The sequence below is a fragment of the Pongo pygmaeus genome, chromosome 1 (genome assembly GCF_028885625.2).
Source record: "Pongo pygmaeus isolate AG05252 chromosome 1, NHGRI_mPonPyg2-v2.0_pri, whole genome shotgun sequence".
Taxonomy (NCBI): Eukaryota; Metazoa; Chordata; class Mammalia; order Primates; family Hominidae; genus Pongo; species Pongo pygmaeus.
In genome coordinates this window covers 78438336-78459168 of record NC_072373.2, presented here as the reverse complement: position 1 = coordinate 78459168, position 20833 = coordinate 78438336, and the positions used below count along the sequence as shown (strand labels likewise).

Genomic DNA, 20833 nt, shown 5'->3' with positions numbered 1-20833 from the left:
CTAATTAAAAGTCTTTCTATCCCCCCCTTCAGAATTTACAACTGAGATGCTAGGACCAACTGAAGTGCCATAGCATGCTTTGCCTAATTTTTCTGTTAAACTCTCCAAGCATGGCCTGTTTATTCCTTGTCCTTGTTAATGGAATGGCACAATCTATACACTTCCTTTCACTGGTAGGATGGGCACAGATTTACTCTGGGATGAGCCAACCTGGTCTAGTTGGCAGTTTTTTTTTTTGTTTTTTTTTTTTTTTTTTTAACAGTTCAATGTTGTATGTTTTGTTTTTTTCACTCAGATTCTCTCTCAGCCTAACCTGGTCCCTCCATTGGTAAGAGCCCCACATACTAACACCTTCCCAGCGCCTGTTCAGAGGCCACCAATGGCACTGGCCAGTCAGATGCCTCCTCCGCTGACCACAGGCCTCATGAGCCATGCTCGTTTGCCACATGTAGCCAGGGGTCCTTGTGGATCACTATCTGGAGTCAGAGGTAATCAGGCCCAGGCTGCGTTGAAGGCTGAACAAGACATGAAGGTTAGTACAGTGTTAACAGCCAACAGATCAAGAATCTGTCTCTGAACCATGTCTTAAAATGCCTCTGGACCCATAACTATATCCAGGCATTCATTGTCTTAGCAGACTTAACTAAGCTAACTACTTTTATTCATTCCCCCTTTTTTTTTTTTTTTCCCCCATTCCCATTCCTTTCATCTTTTTTTTTCTTTTTGTTTCTTTTTTTCTTTTTTTTTTTTTTTTTTTTTTTGCAACTGTAGTCAGGAAATGAATTAGTGCCTTAAACTGTGGCCAAATGAATTGTTATCAAATAAGTATTTGAGGGAGATCTGAGTTTAGATGCAAATTTTTTTTTGGAATAGCAAAGAGGTAATATGAATTATTATAGACTTCCCCATTTTCTTTTCTTTTTTTTTTTTTTAATATATATTTTCTTCCCCCCTTTCCCCTGACTCTCCTCCTCCCAGCAGCTTAAAATATAAATCATGGTTATATGAAAACTCTGGAATGGGTAAGATGTGTTACCTATCTTAGTACTTTTTTCCATTATGAGTCATCAAAGTACAGTTTTTCTTCTCAAACTGTTTTCATACCCTTTTTGGCCTACCACATGAGGTGGTTGTATTCCACAGTGGATTGTGCAGTTATAGATGAAGAACTCAGAAAAGCACTTTGGGATCCTTCATGATGAAAGGCACTGATAAACATGAGGTTTGCTAATGCAGAAAGAGTGCCTTTAGGAGTCTGTGTGGGGACAGTTTTGTAGCATAAACCTTACATGTCTGCCAGTACAGCCAGTTGAATCCGTTTATTTCTATATTTACTTTAGGCTTGACTTTCAGGGATCTTAGTAATTTTTGCCTGTTTTGTCACTACATATGTCATCAGATCAGACTAGAACAAAGAAAAGCTTACTGCTTTCAAACAGGGAAATGTGCATAGTAATGCTTTACTCTGAATTAGAAACATGTTTATGATAATCCTATTAGAAAATTTGATTGATTGATTAAAGTTTCTTTTTGGGGCAACATCCCTAGTGTTTCTGATCCTGAGTAATCAAATTTAAAGACTACCCAGCAGCAAAACTTTTATTAAATAATTATCTACTTTTATTAAGGCTGTATGCCTAGGATTTCCATCTGTTTGTTATAATTAGAAATACCAGTGTGAGTAAAAATCTTAGGAAGTTATTTGGCCTTGGATTCCAGTTCTGCTCCTGGCTCCTTGGCTCTTGATTTTCACATATTCCCATGTTGGAAATAACATTAGAGCTTAATAATCATAATGGGGTGGGAGAGGGTACAAGCTACTTGAAAATTGCTTCAGATCTTTGGATAGTACAGGTTACCTATAGAACATAAAGCATTTTTTTAATATGCAAGAAGGATGGAAACTTAAGTTTTAATGATGAATGTTACAGTGGTAAAATTTACAGATTTGACGTAAGTATATTTTTGGGGGCACATAGTCAAAACTAAGAAATTATTTACCAGCTCAGAATGTGGTAGGAGCTATCAGAACTTAGTGATCAAGTGAAGTCGTAGTTACTAATTTCTGATGCTCTTCCCCTGCAGAAGAGAGCTGTGGGAAGAGGACTCAGCCACAAGACATTTGGTCCTAGGTGTTGGTAATGCCACAATATAAGTGCTTCCTTTTCATTTTATTGTAGACCACATATTGATAACTAGAAGTTTTAAGTGTTACATGTATGTTTTCAGATTTGCAAGCAGGTTCCCTAAATAAAATTTAATATGAGAGGGCAGACCTTGAAAAGGTGGTGGGAGGTGGTCCTGTGGTTTCTTTTTTTTTTTTTTTTTTTTTTTAAATCAAATGAAATATTTCAAAAATAGGAAGAAATCTATTCATTAAAAGCTCAAAGATCAATGAGGTACTTTTGGCTTTGGCCAAACCAGTGTGGGGAAAACTGATTTGTGATTGGTAAAAGAATTTGAACCAAGATTGATTTGACAGGCTTTGGTAATGCTGCAGTATTTTCAGTTGTTCTTTCTCATTTTTTAAGGCAAAGCAGAGAGCAGAGGTTCTTCAGTCCACGCAACGGTTCTTCTCTGAACAGCAACAGAGCAAACAGATAGGAGGAGGCAAAGCCCAGAAAGTGGACAGTGATTCAAGTAAAGCTCCTGAAACACTGACCGACCCCCCTGGGGTCCGTCAGGAAAAAGTAGAAGAAAAGCCACCCCCTGCACCCTCCATAGCAACCAAACCTGTTAGAACTGGACCAATCAAACCTCAGGCGATCAAAACCGAAGAAACAAAATCTTAAAGGCTATGGTTTATTGCAGGGGATTGGGAGGGGGGAGGGAAAACATGGAGAATTAAGTCAGATAATGCTGGCAGCCAAAGGGGCAAAATGGTCTGTGACATTATCCTGTTCAGAGCTTGGAGATGTACAAGGGACATAGGAGCAATTTACACTGACACACAGCTGCTGTACCAGTAAAAACGAGGCTTTGCAAGCTTGTACCTACTATATAACATGTGCTCGGTTGATGGCCATGCATCTTCAGTCAGAATTTATATATAAATATCTGCACCCATTTTTTTGAGTGCATATAATTTAGGCCTAAAAATCCTTATAATTAGATGAAACACCAAAAATATAAGGAAAATAACACAGCAGAGGAATAGCTCAGCCTGAACAGTGTGATGGTCCCAGCTACTACATCGGATGCGGTTTTTTTGCTCCCTTATGTTCTTTGGATATGGTTATGGCATTTGTAGGCTTGGAGGTGAAGAACTGAAGATAACTGGTGCTGGATAGAGGAGCCTTATTTTTTATTATGGCAGCTTGCTATTTTTATAACATGGTGATTGAGTTGAACACAATCAAAGTACAGTAGTAACTGATCTCCCCTTCTTCCTGGATGAATGAGCAGATAAATATTTATGTCAGCATCCTTGAACCATATCAAAGTGAGCAGTGTTTGGCTACTGCTTCTGTTTGAAATGGTGCTGTGTTTTGGTTGTGGTCTGAAGCTTTGAAGCGCTACTTAGCATCTCCTTTCTTCCATGGAGCTCTCACCATTCAAACATGACAGATTTGGTAAAATGCTGGTTAGGTTGAGTCTTCCTTGCCCCCACTCAGTCATCTTTGTATGAATCCCATGATTTGGGGTTTTTTTTCTTTTTTTTCTTTTTTTTTTTTTTTTTTAACCAGTTTTTAGCTGGTGTTTATGAAGAACAGTGAGTACCTAGAACTGTGCCACTAATTAAAGGAAATCCTAAGAAGGTGCATTTCTTTACAGAGCTGTGTCATGCCATCCTTTGGGCCCTCTGCTGGAAAAGTAGAATCAAGTCTCAAATAATGCCTTTTTAATTGTATCCTCTAGTATTATAGATATAGGACAGTACTGTATCATACCTCTGTGAATGTAAAATATCTTGTACCTGCTTTATGATACGTAGTAGTGACCGTGCTTTATCAGAGCTGTTTTTAATGATGTTATTCTAGAATGTTTTCTTTCCAGATGATGATTCAGAAGCTAATTTTAAAAAATGGTGCCAGGTACCACAACAGTAACGGAACTTTGCAATTTTCTGGGGTTTTGTTTTTTACCTTTTCCCCCCTTTTTTTTAAATGGAGTGTGCTGGATGTCTCTATAATTTTATTCAGATGACTGCAGAACCTGGAAAAGCTGTTGCTGCTATTGATGCATAACATACTGCTATTGGTCTTTTTATATAAATATATATATATATACATATATATATATAATTTGAATTTTTGGAAACTTTAGCTGTGCTGTCAACTTTGGAAAAAATATCCCAGTTTACTGTGTTGAGTTGGCATTGTACAGAAATAAACAGCCATATTGGTCTAGAAACGTTAAACTTAATTTTTTTCCATTTGTACAGGGGTAACGCACTGTATTAAATATGTAAGGTCTTATCTACATGGGTTTGATTACAGAAACTAATAAAGTATTCTCTAAATAATGATTCTTGGAGCTTCTAATCATTTCCTAAAATCTGAAGCAAGAGGGTTTGTCATGTATTAAAAATAGCGGTCAAGAGTACTGGCCAGTCGCAGTGGCTCACGCCTGTAATCCTAGCACTTTGGGAAGCCGAGGTGGGTGAACTGCCTGAGCTCAGGAGTACAAGACCAGCCTGGGCAACATGGTGAAACCCCATCTCTACTAAAAATACCAAAAAAAAGTACATTATACAGCCGGGAGCAGTGGCTCACGCCTGTAATCCTAACACTTTGGGAGGCCAAGGCAGGTGGATCACCTGAGGTCAGGAGTTTGAGACCAGCCTGGCCAGCAGGGCAAAACCCCGTCTCTACTAAAAATACAAAAGTTAGCTGGGCCTGGTGGCAGGTGCCTATAATCCCAGCTACTTGGGAAGCTGAGGCAGGAGAATTGCTTGAACCTGGGGCGGGGGTCAGAGGTTGCAATGAGCTGAGATCATGCCACTTCACTCCAGCCTGGGCAAAGGAGTGAAACTCCGTCTCAAAAAAAAAAAAAAGTACATTATACTCTAGAAAAGGATTATCATCCAAAGCCTTGACTTCTCACTTTGAAGAACTCTGAAGATTATTCAGCTAAAGTAACTATTGTCATGGCAGATAGTCATGGCCCCTGTTCTGAAGTAGCCAAACTCATACTGAAAACAAATCTGTCAGCCGGGCGTGGTGGCTCATGCCTATAATCCCAGCACTTTGGGAGGCTGAGGTGGGCGGATCACCTGAGGTCAGGAGTTCGAGACCAGCCTGGCCAACATGGTGAAGCCCTCTCTCTACTAAAAATATGAAAATTAGCTGTGTGTGGTGGTGCATGCCTGTAGTCCCAGCTACTTGGGAGGCCGAAGCAGGAGATGTCAAGGAGTAAAGTTCTCTTGATGCATAGTGCCAGATGTAGAAAAGAGTCACCATCTTTTGGTCAGAAGCTGAAGGACCAAAAATAGATCTCAGTATTATTTATGTTTGTATTTTTCATAGCTTTGTTAGCATGTTCATGAACATCATCACCTGCCCTAAAAGGCTATAGGGCATTTGTTCTATCATTTACTCAATTTATGAAATGAAATACTGAGGAATTGTAATTACTTAATCCCATGTTCAGAACATACGGCTTCCAGACCCAGCTTTGAGAAAACTAGTCATTTAGTTACTAATGACACGTGCCTTCTTAACTCGTGGATACTGTGATTCTTAAACACAAGATACTCAAGTTTTGATGGTTTTGTTTTGGGTAGAGACGGGGTTTCTCCATGTTGCCCAGGCTGGTCTTGAACTCCTGAGCTCAAGCAATCCACCTGCCTCAGCCTCCCAAAGTTCTGGGATTACAGGCGTCAGCCACCACACCAGGTCTGATACGTATTAATAGACCCTGCCTTGATCCAAGTTTTCAGTCTAGGGTTTTTCTCAAAATATGCTCTAAATTAAAAGCTGTGGTTTATTGCAGGGGATTGGGGGAAGAGGTATGATGGATAAGAATGGGAATCAAATACTTGCCTTACTAAGTCACTGCCATTGTCAGTATTTCTCATATTCTAGTTTTTAAGTTTAATCCTCCTAAATTTTAAGACCTAATGGGTGACCAGCTATACAGCTTGCATTACCCCCACTTGCAAACCAGCAGGCATGTGCTATTTGGTTGTATTAACTGTTAAAATACCACTAATACCTTGGGTCCTTTGCTAGAACCTACAATGGAAAAATGGCACCAAAAGCATATCGAATGAAAGTAAAATAGTGTATATAAGTGTCTCTGCAGTTGGCCATGCAGTTTTGTCCCTGGCTTCTCTGACATGTGACAGAATAACCCAAAAGGTTTTGCAGTTAATAGTTGACTGTAGATACTTGGTCACATAAGCTTCTGAACATTGTCCCTTGAGCTGCCCTGATAGAAGGTAAGGGGAGTCCAAGTCCTCGCCCCTAGTTAATAACAAATAGTGCTTATGATAGAAGAGTGATTGGGGGAGGAGGGTTGGGGAACGAGAGGAGGGTATAGTTTATAAAGTTCCAACAAACTCTTGGCCAGAGGAAAGATACAGAGGGTAGAATGAGTCAGAAGCTATTTAAGTGTCTTTTCTAACAAGTAACCAGTGATTTTTCATGTTGCCATTGCAGCATATTTCATAGATGCTTACCATTTTCAGTACTGACTTCACATTCCCCTGCAACTTTTTTCCACCTTATGGATAAATATAAAACTATATCATAGTTTGACAGACCTAATTATTTTGTAGGTGCTTTAGAAGTAGAAGAACTAGGATTGGTGGTTGGTCAGTTAAAGTGGAAAGTCACAAAGTCTAGATACTTTGATTGCTTGTATTAGATGTGTGCTTATTTTCCATACACTCTTTTAATGAAGGACTACACCATTTATTTGAGATGTCTGCTGCCTAGATTCTATTACATATGCATCATCTATAGTTTTCAGTTTTGTCTTAAAGAAATCTGAATAGAGAATTCCCTTGAACTTTCACAGATACCTTCCCTCAGTTTTCCAGCTTTCTTCATACCCCTAATTTGACCACAGTTTTTACAGTAAAAATTGTAGAAATCAAGTAATATTGACAACTACCTACTAGCTAATAGTCATCAGTCAACTTATATTACCTTGGAAGTGGTTAAATAGAGTTTGGTTAAGAGCCACAAATTTACTTCATATTGTAATGTAATGATTTTTTAAAAAACTTCCCTCGACAGAAAGGAATAATGTGCTACAGGAAAAGGAAAACTTACCTGAGGTAGAGAGTTTAAGCAAGAGGTGAATCTCTGGTGTAATCAGGCAAGGAGTAATCAGGCAAGTATTAACTCTGTATGTGTCAGGTGCTGGGAATATAGAGGACAGTTTCTTAACAGTCTGAGGTGTGGGTGGAGATACATGTGGTGGCTTTGAGGCATTTCAGGTTTTCATCACTGATAGATACCTAGCCCTTATTTCATGGATGCCTCAAACCCCATTTTCCAGTCTAAGCTATTCGCCCCTAATCTATTTGCCTGTACTGCTTAACCTTCTAAATATGATTAAAATCTTCCAGAGGTTTTTACTCCTGATCTGGCCTTCTCACCATTTCTTCTCATACTAGCTAATATTTAATAAGTAGAATTGCGTGTAAATTTGGGTCTTCCTGGTATATGAGCAAAAAAAGCAATAGTTTCCTTATCTGAGCTGGAAAAGGCGCTAATGTTCAGTGGAGAACAGAGGAAGAGAATTTCAATAAGCAGAGCCTGTGGTTCCAGGTGAATAAGTCTTATTAAGTTCAAGGATGGTGTAGAGGGACAGAGATGCATTCTGGCCCTCCAGGGTTAGATTTGTCAAGAGGCCAAATAGTTAATTTCAGACAGTTCTGTGGAACTGATGTAATCTGGTTTACTTAGGGCAGTGGTTTTCAGATTGGAAGTACACACTATTAAACAGAAGCAATTCCACTTTAAAATTTTGCTTGGCTAAAGGATTCAGTGGCTATTTTTTTTTTTTTTAATTACCAATGTGGATAAGGTTTATTGGTTCCGGGGAGGAGACACCCTCTCTAGTATGAGAAGCTGCAAAGAAGGTTGTAATTGGAGTAAAAACCACACTCTTCACAGAAGCTGATCGTGATACCCATTGAGGAGACTGATTGGGCCTTAGCTTTCTATAACCTGGGAATATAAATGGGTGTTATAAAGTTTCCAGTTACATGACTCAGTTATCAGAATTGTATCTCCAGCTTAGAACCTTACAGGGGAAAACTGGAAATTACACATAAATATCACCCACTTGCCCCCTCCACCCCCCACCTTTATAAGGTAGGTAATATTATTTACACATGCCAGTAAGCAGAGGAGGCAGGGTTTTTTGGTCCAGACAGTCGAATTCTTAAGTGTAAGCTCTTTACTAAGCTACACTGTTGTGAAAGCACTGTACTTGAAGTTACAGGCGTACCTTGTTTTACTGCACTTTGCAGATATTGCAAGATTTTTTCTTCAAAATATCGAAGGTTTGTGGCAACCCCATGTTGAGCAAGTTCATTAGTGCTGTTTTTCTAACAATGTGTGCTCATTTCCTGTCTGTGTCACATTTGATAACTCTCAAAATTATTTCAGGCTTAAATTATCATGTTATGGTGATCCGGGATCTTGAATGTTACTAGTGTAATTGTTTTGGAGCCTCATGAACCACACCCATAAGATGGTGAACATAAATGCACGTGTTCTGATTGCTCCACAAACAGGCTGTTCCCTCTCTCCCTCTCCTTAGGCCTCTATATTCCCTGAGACACAATATTGAAATTAGGCCAATTAATAGCCCTACAGTGGCCTCTAAGTGTTCAAGTAAAAGGAAGAGTCGCACGTCTCATTTTAAATCAAAAGCTGAAAATGATTAAGCTTAATGAGGAAGGCATGGCAAAATCTGAGATGGGCCAGAAAGATAGGCTTCTTGGGCCCATTAGACAAGTTGTGAATGAAAAAGATAAATCTTGAAGGAAATTAAAAGTGCTACTCCAGTGACTACACAATGATAAGAAAACAAAAGAACCCTATTGCTGATATAAAGTTTTAGTGGTCTGGATAAAAGATTGAAACAGGCCCAACATTCTCTTAAGCCAAAACCTTATCCAGAGCAAGGCCCTAACTCCAATTCCGTGAAGTCAGAGAGGTGAAGAAGCTGTGGAAGAAAAGTTTGAAGCTAGCAGAGGTTGGTTCATGAGATTTAAGGAAAACACCCATCTCCATAACATTAAAGTGCAAGGTGAAACAGCAAGAGTTGATGTAGGAACAGCAGCAAGTTGTCTGGAAGATCTAGCTGAGATAATTGATGAAGGGGCTATGCTAAATAGCAAGTATTTAATGTAGACAAAATAGCCTTCTATTGGAAGCAGATGCCATCTAGGCCTTTCATAGTCTACAGAGAAGTCAATGCCTGGCTTCAAAGCTTCAAAAAAGGCTGACTTGTGAGGGGTTTATGCAGCTGGTGACTTTAAGCTGAAGCCAATACTCATTTACCATTTCGAAAATCCTAGGGCCCTTAAAAATTAAGCTAAATCTACTCTGCCTGTGCTCTAGAAATAGAACAGCAAAGCATGGATGACAGCACATCTCTATAGCATAGCGCATCTAATATTTTAAACCCACTGTTGAGACCTATTGCTCAGGGGCGGAAAAAACCGAAAGCTTTCAAAATATGATAAGCTCATTGACAATGCACCTAGTCACTCAAGAGCTGTGATGGAGCTGTACAAGAAGATTGATGTTTTCCTGCCTGGTAACATGACATCCATTCCACAACCTATGGATCAAAGAGTGATTTTGACTTTCAAGTCTTATTTAAGAAATATTAGGCCAGACGCAGTAGATCACACCTGTAATCCCAGCACTTTGGGAGGCCGAGGCGGGCAGATCACGAGGTCAGGAGTTCGAGACCAGCCTGGCCAACATAGTGAAACCCCATCTCTTCTAAAAGTACAAAAAAAAAAAAAAAAAGCCAGGCATGGTGGCACATGCTTGTAATCCTAGCTACTCGGGAGGCTGCGGAAGGAGAATTGCTTGAACCCGGGAGGTGGAGGTTGCAGTGAGCTGAGATTGCGCCACTGCACTCCAGCCTGGGTGACAGAGTGAGACTCCGTCTCAGAAAAAAATATATATATATTAATACATTTTGTAAGGCTACAACTTTCGTAAACAGTGAGTCCTCTGATGAATCTGGGCAAAGAAATTGAAAGCCATATGAAAGGATTTACCATTCTAGATGCCATTAATAACCACATTTGTGGTTCATGGGAGGATGTCAGAATATCGACAACAAATAGGAGTTTGGAAAAAGTTTTATTCCAACCCTCATGGAGCCCTAGGGGATGCAAGACTTCAATAGAGGAAGTAAATGCAGATGTGGTGGAAATAGCAAGAGAGGTAGAGTTAGAAGTGGAGCCTGAAGGTGGGACTGAATTGCTGCAATCTCATGATCAAACTTGAACGGATGAGGAGTTGCTTCTTATGGATGAGCAAAGAAAGTGGTTTCTTGGGATGGAATCTACTCCTTGTGAAGATGCTGTGTATGTTGTTGAAATGACAAGAATTTAGAATTTTACACAAACTCAGTTAATAAAGCAGTGACAAGGTCTGACGGGACTGACTGCAACTTTAGAAGAAGTTCTACTGGGGGTAAAATGATATCAAACAGCATCACGTGGTACAGATAACTCATTCGTGAAAGGAAGAGTCAATTGACGTGGCAAACTTCATTATCTTATTTGAAGAAATTGCCACAGCCACCCTGGTCTTCAGCAACCACCACCTTGATTAGGCAGCAGCCACCAACATCAAGGCAAGATTCTCCATCAACGAAAAGATATGACTTGGTTGGGCGCAGTGGCTCACGCCTGTAATCCCAGCACTTTGGGAGGCTGAGGCGGGCGGATCACCTGAGGTCCGGAGTTCCAGACCAGCCTGACCAACCTGGAGAAACCCCGTCTCTACTAAAAATACAAAATTAGCCAGGCGTGGTGGTGCATGCCTGTAATCCCAGCTACTCAGGAGGCTGAGGCAGGAGAATCGCTTGAACCCGGGAGGCAGAGGTTTCCGTGAGCTGAGATCGCGCCATTTCACTCCAGCCTGGGCAACAGGAGCAAAACTCCGTCTCAGGAGAAAAAAAAAAAAAAAAAAGATATGACTCACTAGAAGCTCAGATGATCATTAGCATTTTTTTAGCAATAAATTATTTTAAATAAAACTGTATGCAGTTTTTTAGACATAATGCTATTGAACACTTAATAGCAACCATGTAAACAACTTTTATATGCACTGGGCACCCAAAAAGTCCATGTGACTTGTTTTACTGTGGTAGTCTATAACCAAACCCACAATTTCTTCAAGGTATGCCTTGCTAGTTGAGAAGAAAAATCACTCAGCTGGGTGCAGTGGCTCTGAGGGAAGAGAGAGACCTTCTCATATTGTTTTATATTGTTTTATATTCAGTACCTGTTTTAAGAAAAAAAGAAAAAACAACAAGGAAGTAAAACCAAAGACAGGCAGCCCGGCACCAGGCCCGAAACCAGGCCTGGGCCTGCCTGGGCCTAAACCCAGTAGTTAAAAATCAACTCCTGACTTAGAACCCGATGTTACCCGTAGATTTCAGGCATTGTATAAAAGAACATGTGGAACTCCCTGCTCTGTTCTGTTTCACTGTGACTACCAGTGCATGAAACCCCTCTCACTTATCCCCTAGATAGCTCAATCAATCATGACCCTTTCATGTGAAATCTTTAGTGTTGTGAGCCCTTAAAAGGGACAGAAATTGTGTACTCAGGGAGCTCGGATTTTAAGGCAGTAGCTTGCCGATGCTCCCAGCTGAATAAAGCCCTTCCTTCTACAACTCGGTGTCTGAGAGGTTTTGTTTCCGGCTGGTCATGCTACATTTCTTGGTTCCCTGACCGGGAAACGAGGTAACTGACGGACGGCCGAGGCAGCCCCTTAGGCGTCTTAGGCCTGCCATGTGGAGCATCCCTGCAGGGGACTCCCGCCAGCCTGAGTGATGCCATCCGAAGAGTGATTCCAAGTAGAAAATTGCCCGGGTGGAACGCCTCACCAGAGCAGTGCATAGCAGGCCCCCGTGGAGGAGTAACACAGTGGCTGAATACCAGGAAGGAACTGGCCACTTGGAGTCTGGACATCTGAAATTTAGTAAGACTAGTCTTTAGAACTTGCCCCACTCTGTCTGAGTGGAAGCATGGCCTGATCACCCACGGTGTGCCTGCATTGGCACTTTTGTTCTGGTTTTGACTTGGCTTGACTTGGTAAGACTAGTCTTTGGAACTTGCCCTACTCCATCTCAGTGGAAGCGTGGCCTGATCACCCATGGTGTGCCTGCATTGGCACTTTTGTTCTGGTTTTGACTTGACTTGAATTGCTGGATACTTTGGTTTTAGTTTTGACTTGGCTTGAATTTTTTGGTACTTGGATTTTGAATTTTGTGATTTGGGTTTGGTATAAACAGTAAAAGTGTGTGTGTGCCCTCCTTACCCGTTCTTTGTCTTGTGGTGAGTGTGTGTAGTGTGAGTGTGGTATTTTGTCTCAAAAAAAAAAAAAACAAAACATAGGTCAGCTGCAAAGTAAGCCCACCCCACTGGGAACTATGTTAAAGAATTTCAAGAAAAGATTTAATGGAGACTATGGAGTCACTGTGACTCCAGGAAAACTTAGGACTTTGTGTGAAATAGACTGGCCAGCATTAGAGATGGGTTGGCCATCAGAAGGAAGCCTAGACAAGTCCCTTGTTTCAAAAGTATGACACAAGGTAACCTGTAAGCCAAGGCACCCAGACCAGTTTCTGTACATAGACAGTTACGCTGGTTTTAGACCCCCTCTCCCCCCACAGTAGTTAAGATAACAGCAGCATAAGCGGCTGGCAGAGGCAACGAAAGACCAGCAGAGAGAAAAAGAGACCATCTATACCAATTCTAAGTTAATTTAGACTAAACAAGGTCTTATTAATAGCAAAAGATAATTGAAATCCCAAACTTACAAGGTTTTCAACAAAGTGAAGTTTGCTAAAAGTTAACAGTGTAACATGTATTATGGTAACTTCTAATCTTGTAGCCTTAGACAGTCTAGTCCAAAGACATAAAAAAAGTTCACTTTAAAAAAAAAAAAAAGGAATAGTTATCTTCAAAAAAAAAAAGAGAAAAAAAAGGGGGGAGGCAGAATTTATGTAAAGAGTGTTATATGGTAAATTCTTGTCCCGAAATAAATTAACTGGTTGTTTAAAGAAAAAAATGTTTGTAATAAGTCAGAAAGTTGAGACATGTTGAAAAATTGTCTGCGAAAGTCGTGAAAGAAAAAATGTTATAAAAAAATTTATGCAAAAAAAGTTGTATAATTTAAAAGTAATAAGGCCTCCTGAGTACTATTTAAAAAAACAGTTTATGTGCAAAGTGCATAAGAAAAGTAAAATATACCTTTAGTAAAAAGATTATAAAGGGGCATAAAAATGTGGATTTTTACCTACATTAAAAGGTTAAAAAAATTGTTTTAAAAGTTTAAGCAAGTTTTAAAATGTTAATTGTAAAGAAAATTCTGTGTGTAAACATATTAGCTAAAGTTAAAAAGGTATCATCCAATTTTTTTGTGAACTAGACATTAAAGTAAAAATGCAACAGGTTTTTCTTAAAGCATCAACCTGCTCTTTAACAAAAATTATAAAAAAAAGAGTCTATAAAATCTTACCTTATGGTGAAACATAAAAAATTAGATAAATATGTCTACAAGGTTTTATTAAAATTAAGTTTAACATTAATAACACACTAATATAAAAGTAAAATTTAACTTACCTGGTATAAAAATCATACAAGAAGCATTATTAAATATAAAATAGTGTTTAACTTTCTTTCGTCTAAAAACTAATAAAAATAGATGCTAAAAGAAACATTCTTTTACTAGAGGATCATAGAAGTTAAAGACTTAAAACAAACTTTGGCAATTAAGACAGCATGCCAAGATGCAAATGCCTGGTTGAAATAGATCAAATATTCCATCTGCACGTTAAACAAAAGCAATTGTTATGCTTGTGCACATGGCAGGCCAGAGGCCCTGATTGTCCCCCTTCCACTAAGGTGGTCCTCCGGTCGACCAGGCGTGGGCTGCATGGTAGCTCTTCTCCAGGATTCTACAGCCTAGGGTAATAAGTCATGCCAAGCTCTCTCTGCTATATCCCGAAGTCCCTGCGGGTCAGCCCCCAAAGGCCATCCAGCTTCCGTCTCCCAATGCTAAGTTCACTTCGTGTCTCTCACGACCGGGAGGAGACTTAGCATTCCTTAGAGACCTGAAGGGATGCAGTGAGCTTAAGAATTTTCACTCAGTCAGCCCTTGTTCATCCCCGAGCGGACATGTGGTGGTATTGTGGTGGACCTTTACTGGGCACTCTGCCGCATAACTAGAGTGGCACTTTAGTCCATTTGGCTATCCCTTTCACCCTGGCATTTCATCAACCAGATGAAAAACAAAAAATAAGACATCGTAAAGCGAGAGAAGCCCCTGATAGGTCTTCAACTCTCTCATTTATTTAGATGCAATTGGAGCCCCGCAAGGAAGACCAGATCAATTTAAAGCTTGAAACCAAATAGTTACAGGATTTAAGTCAATATTTTAGTAGATGACAGTCAATAAAAATGTAAATTAGATAAACTACATCTATTACAACCAACAGCAATGAGCTTTTCATGAGTTAAAAAGAAAAACTCATGTCGGCCCCCACCCTGAGGCTACCCGACTTGACAAAACTCTTTACACTCTATGTGTCAAAAAGAGAAAAAATGGCAGTTGGAGTTTTAACCCAGACTGCAAGGCTCTGGCCAAGGCCAGTGGCCTATCTCTCAAAACAACTAGACAGGGTTTCCAAAGGTTGGCCCCCATGTCCAATGGCCCTGGTAGCAACGGCCCTGTTAGCACAAGAAGCAGATAAGCTAACTCTTAGACAAAACCTAAACATAAAGTCCCCCCATGCTGTGGTGATTTTAATAAATACCAAAGGACACCATTAGCTAATGAATGCTAGACTAACTAGATACCAAAGCTTGCTCTGTGAAAATCCCCGCATAACCACTGAAGTTTGCAACACCCTAACCCCGCCATCTTACTCCTGGTATCAGAGAGCCCAGTTAAACATAAACTGAGTAGAGGTGTTAGACTTAGTTTATTCTAGTAGGCCCAACCTCCGAGACCACCCTTAAACATCAGTAGACTAGGAGCTGTACGTGGATAGGAGCAACTTCGCCAACCCCTGCAAAGTGACTCTGAAGAAGACGACAAGCCCTGCTCCAGTCACACCCGGAAGCTGACCAGCCCACGCATGGCCAAAGCATGAGGAAACTCATCGCAGGACTAATTTTCCTTAAAATTTAGACTTGTACACTAAGGACTTCAACTGACCTTCCTCAGACTGAGGGCTGTTCCCAGTATATACATCAAGTCACTGAGGTAAGACAAAAGATTGCTACAGTCCTATTATTTTATAGTTATTATAAATGCCTAGGAACTCCAAAGGAAACATGTTTGTATAATGACACCCAGTACAAAGTATATAATCCAGGAAGTGACCAGCCCAATGTGTGCTATGACCCCTTTGAACCTCCCATGATCACAGTCTTTGAAGTAAGACTATGAACTGGTCATTCTGTAAGTGACATTCTGTAAGTAAAGTAATAGCTAGAACAGAAGAAAGAAAGGTCCCCAAAAATGTAACCTTAAAATTTGACATCTGTGCCGCTATTAATAATAAACAGCATAGGATAGGATGCGGTTCTCTAGATTAGAAACAAAGTTACACAGCAGAAAATAAGTACATCTGTCAAGAATCATATTTATGTAAGATGTGTCAATACTAGTGTCATTTAGGCTACTTAAAAAGAAGATAAAAAAGATCCTTTTTAGCTCCAAAAAGGAAAGTCAGCCCCTCCTGCATGAGTGGGAGCTGCAACCCTTTAGAATTAGTAATCACAAACCCCTCAGACCCAAAATGAAATAAAGAAAAATATGTATCATTAGGCATTGATGAAAAAGGACTAGACCCTAGCATAAACATCCTAATAAAAAAGGAAGTTCAAAGATGCTCTCCAGAACCAGTATTTCAGACTTTCTATGATGAACTAAATGTGTCAGTACCTGAGATTCCAGGAAAAACTGAAATTTTTTTTTTTTTTTTTGCAATTAGCCAAGGCTGTAGCCCAGTCTCTAAATGTCACTTCATGTTATGTTTGTAGAGAAACTGTAATAAGAGATCAATGGCCATAAGAAGCCCGAGAATTAGTGCCTACAGACGCAGTTCCTGATGAATTCCCGGCCCAAAAGAATCACCCTGATCATTTCTAGGTTCTAAAAGTCTCAATTATTAGACAATATTACATAGCTAGAAAAAGGAAAGAATTCACTCATTCTGTAAGATGACTTAGTTGCCTAAGACAAAAACTGTATAATAGTACCACACACACACACACAAAAAAAACAGTTACATGATAAAGTTCCAGTTACACAGAGAGAGATCCATTCAGTAAATTTCCAAAGTTGCAGACGGTTTAGGCCCACCCAGAATTCCACCAGGACTGGACGGCCCCCACCAGATTATACTGGATATGTAGACACAGAGCTTATGCTAAGCTGCCTGATCAGTGGAGAGGTAGCTGCATAATTGCACCATCAAGCCATCTTTCTTCTTACTGCCCATAAAAACAGGTGAACTTCTAGGCTTCCCAGTCTATGCTTCCCGTGGAAAACAAAGCATAGCCATAGGTAATTGAAAAGATGATGAATGACCTCCTTAAAAAAAAAAAAAGTATACAATACTATAAGCCTGCCACTTAGGCACAAGATGGCTCATAAGGATATCGAACCCCCATCTACATGCTCAACCGAATCCTACAGTTACAAGCTGTTTCAAAAATTATTACTAATAAAACCGGTCAAGCCTTGACTGTTCTTGCCCGGCAAGAGACTCTGATGAGAAATGCTATCTATCAAAATAGACTAGCTCTTGACTACTTGCTAGCAGCTGAATTTAACCTTACTAATTGTTGTCTAAACATAAATAATCAAAGGCAAGTAGTTAAAGACATAGTTAAAAATACGACAAAACTGACACATGTGCCTGTACAAGTGTAGCACAGATTCGACCCTGAAGCCATGTTTAGAAGGTGGTTCCCAGCACTAAGAGGATTTAAAACTCTTATAATAAGAGTTATAATAGTAATAGAAACCTGCTTACTGCTCCCTTGTTTGCTACCTGTACTTCTTTAAATGATAAAAAAGCTTCATCACTACCTTAGTTCACCAAAATGCTTCAGCACAAGTGTACTATATAAATCACTATCAAACTATTGCATAAAAAGACATAAGTAGCAAAAATAAAAGTGAGAACTCTCACTAATAAAAAGTAAGAGTCTCAAAAGGAGGAAATGAGGGAAGAGAGAAACCCTCTCATATTGTTTTATGCTCAGTACCTGTTTTAAGAAAAAAAGAAAAACAACAAGGAAGTAAAACCAAAGACAGGCAGCCTGGCGCCAGGCCTGAAACCAGGCCTGGGCCTGCCTGGCCTAAACCCAGTAGTTTAAAATCAACTCCTGACTTAGAACCCGATGTTACCCACAGATTTCAGGCATTGTATAAAAGAACATTGTGGAACTCCCTGCTCTGTTCTGTTTCACTCTGACTACCAGTGCACGAAACCCCTGTCACTTAACCCCTAGATTGCTCGATCAATCACGACCCTTTCATGTGAAATCTTTAGAGTTGTAAACCCTTAAAAAGGACAGAAATTGTGCACTTGAGGAGCTCAGATTTTAGGGCAGTAGCTTGCCAATGCTCCCAGCTGAATAAAGCCCTTCCTTCTACAACTCGGTGTCTCAGAGGTTTTGTCTGCGGCTCATCCTGCTACAGCTCATGCCTGTAATCTCAGCATTTTGGGAGGCGAAGGCGGGTGGATCACGAGGTCTGGAGTCTAAGACCAGCCTGACCAAGAGGGTGAAACCCCATCTCTACTAAAAATACAAAAAAATAAGCTGGGTGTGGTGGCAGGTGCCTGTAATCCCAGCTACTTGGGAGGCTGAGGCAGGAGAATTTCTTGAACCTGGGAGGCAGAGGTTGCGCTGAGCAGAGATCACACCACTGCACTCCAGCCTGGGCAAGAGAGTGAGACTCTGTCTCAAAAAAAAAAAGCAAAAATCATCCAACCTTCATATGTCTGTTTTTCCACCTCTAAAATGGAGATGATTCTATCTTCCTTGCAGAGTTTTGATTAGATGAAATAAAGAGTTTTTTAGAAATATACAATGCTTGTTATTTGGTAGGTTAGTAGGTTACAATAAGATGATTACTTAATTGCCTTGTTAAATATACACATCTAAGTCTAAACCAGCATCTATGCTTATCAGAAAGCTGGATTTTTCCACAGTTAAATAACTTCTGTAAATACAAAATTTATGTAATTGTTTCTCTCTCCCACTTCCAATTATGCTGAGAGGTCCTAGATTCCTCAGAGGTGTCTCAAAATATGAGAAAACCCAAGTTGGTAAATAAATGTAAGCCCTCTCTCCGTTTTAATCTGTGTATTAGGGTACCATGGAAGACTGAACTTCTAAATTGTGGTTCTTTAAAAAAAACGATGCTTAAGACCATTGACATCCTTTCTTATTCTAGGATTTCTATTCTCATTCTAAGATGTTGGCATGTGCAACAAAGTGAGCTCTGGATTTTTCCCTGCCATTCCAACACCTGTAGGTCTCTGGTAGTTCTTAGGCCCTTCTGTCCATGTGGGTTAAGGCAGCATGATATTCCTCAGCTCCAAATAGTAATCATTTATTTGTTTGTTCAGCAATTCCATATTTGTCTTTGGCCAGGGTGTACAGAAAACAGTGCAGTCTGTGTTCACAAGTCTATTCTCATGCTGCTGATAAAGACATACCCAAGACTGGGTAATTTATAAAGAAAAAGAGGTTTATTGGACTCACAGTTCCATGTGGCTGGGTAAGCCTCACAATCATGGCAGAAGGGCAAAAGGCACGTCTTACATGGCATCAGACAAGAGAGAAATGAGAGCCAAGTGAAAGGGGAAACCCCTTATAAAATCGTCAGACCTGTAAGACTTATTTCGCTACCACGAGAGCAGTATGGGGGAAACTGCCCCCATGATTCAATTATCTCCCACCGGGTACCTCCCACAACAAGTGGGAATTATGGGAGATACAACTCAAGATGAGATTTGGGTGGCGACACTGTCAAACCATATCAGTCAGGGTTTACAGGATACACTGCAAAATAGATGTGTACAGAAACTTTACTAGGCCTGTCCTTGAAATCAAACCATAGTGGAGTATAAAACTGGATTGGCAGAGGGAGACGTTCACCTGAGATGCTAATGCAAAAAAATGCCTCAGTAAATCTTGTGATAAGTTCTGGAAATGAGATGCTCCTTTAGAATTATCTGGACTTGAGTCCAAGGAACCAGACTTTTTTTTTTTTTTTTTTTTTTTTGAGATGGAGCCTTGCTCTGCTGCCCAGGCTGGAGTGCAGTGGCGCGATCTAGGCTCCCTGCAAGCTCCGCCTTCCGTGTTCACACCATTCTCCAGCCTCAGCCTCCGGAGTAGCTGGGACTATAGGCACCTGCTACCATGCCTCGCTAATTTTGTTTTTGTATTTTTAGTAGAGATGGGGTTTCACTGTGTTAGCCAGGATGGTCTCGATCTCCTGACCTCATGATCTGCCTGCCTCGGCCTCCCAAAGGGCTGGGATTACAGGCGTGAGCCACCGCGCCTGGCCAGGCAACCAGACTTTTATACCCTCACATTGTCCAGTTATTGCCCAAGGATGAGGATGTGGGAGGGGAATGCATGATCTTGGATGAGGCATTCTCTGCTGAGGGCAATTCCCAGAAATGATTGTGCTCAGAACCAGAGCCAACACTCCCAGCAGCTGGGGAAATGAGTCCCTGAGTCCAGAAGAGGATCTAGGTGGTGCACATAGCATCCACTATAGTTTACCTTTCACTGCTCAGTGATAAGCTCTGGAAATAGCTCCTGCAGATTAGGATTGGTCTCTTCCTGGGAAACCTGAAGAAGATTAGTGGGTTAAGTATACACCCTGACATTACAGCTGGTCTCAGCCACAGCTGATGTCCTCCTCTCTACCCATTCTAGATTTCCCTCACCCTCAGCTAGCACCTCTACTGCCCTTGATGGCTTACACAGGCCCTAATATCTGAGAGGGTCTAAGCCCTTGGTCACTTTGCCTTTCTATGACTGGAAGCTACATTTGTTTATTTCCTGTCAAAACTGGACAAGCATGTACTAAAAGATCCATCACAAATAACCTGGGAGCTAAATGTATTCTTCCTTGGCCCTATCTCCTCCTTGAGACTAGAGTCAAGTATCCCTGCTATATAACTTCTTTCCTTAACTACTGGTCTCTTGGCAAGATAAGCTCAAAGTGACTAGGTGGAAGCTATAGTGTAAAGGTGAATGGGTCTCTTCCTGTGTCTCTGGTGGATGTATCCCCCTCCTGCAAATGAGAACCTCTAAACATACAGGTGTCAGAGTTGGCAAGGATGAGAAACACAAATCCCCCAAGTGGGTCACTGGGAGTGATGGTGAGACACTTATTTCCACACTTAGTTCTGTGAAGGGCAATCTATTATTATCTATTGCTGTGTAGCATATTACCCCAAAACTTAGTAGCTTAAGACAGCACGTATTTCTTTCTTTTTTGTGTCTGTGTTTGTAGAGACAGGTTATATCAATGTTGCCCAGTCTGGTCTCCAACTCTTGGCCTCAAGTGATCCTCCCTCCTCAGCCTCCCAAAGTGCTGGGATTATAGGCGTGAGCCACTGCACCCGG

At 40.5% G+C, this 20833-nt stretch overlaps 1 protein-coding gene across 18 annotated transcripts in view; it reads left to right on the top strand.

The window, feature by feature from the left end:
* The window catches only part of PRRC2C (proline rich coiled-coil 2C), a 108281-nt gene extending 103813 nt beyond the window's left edge, over positions 1 to 4468 (top strand). For 9 of the 18 annotated variants that reach the window (XM_054481941.2, XM_063648755.1, XM_054482421.2 and 6 more), the window contains 2 exons: positions 296 to 532; positions 2532 to 4468. In XM_054481941.2, coding sequence (XP_054337916.1) covers positions 296 to 532; positions 2532 to 2792 — 498 coding nt within the window. In that variant the 3' untranslated portion in view covers positions 2793 to 4468. Of the gene's footprint in view, positions 1 to 295; positions 533 to 2085; positions 2139 to 2531 lie in introns of those variants that run through there. The other 9 variants (XM_063648775.1, XM_054482752.2, XM_054482671.2 and 6 more) reach the window with 5 other exon arrangements.
* The last annotated feature ends 16365 nt before the right edge of the window (positions 4469 to 20833 follow it).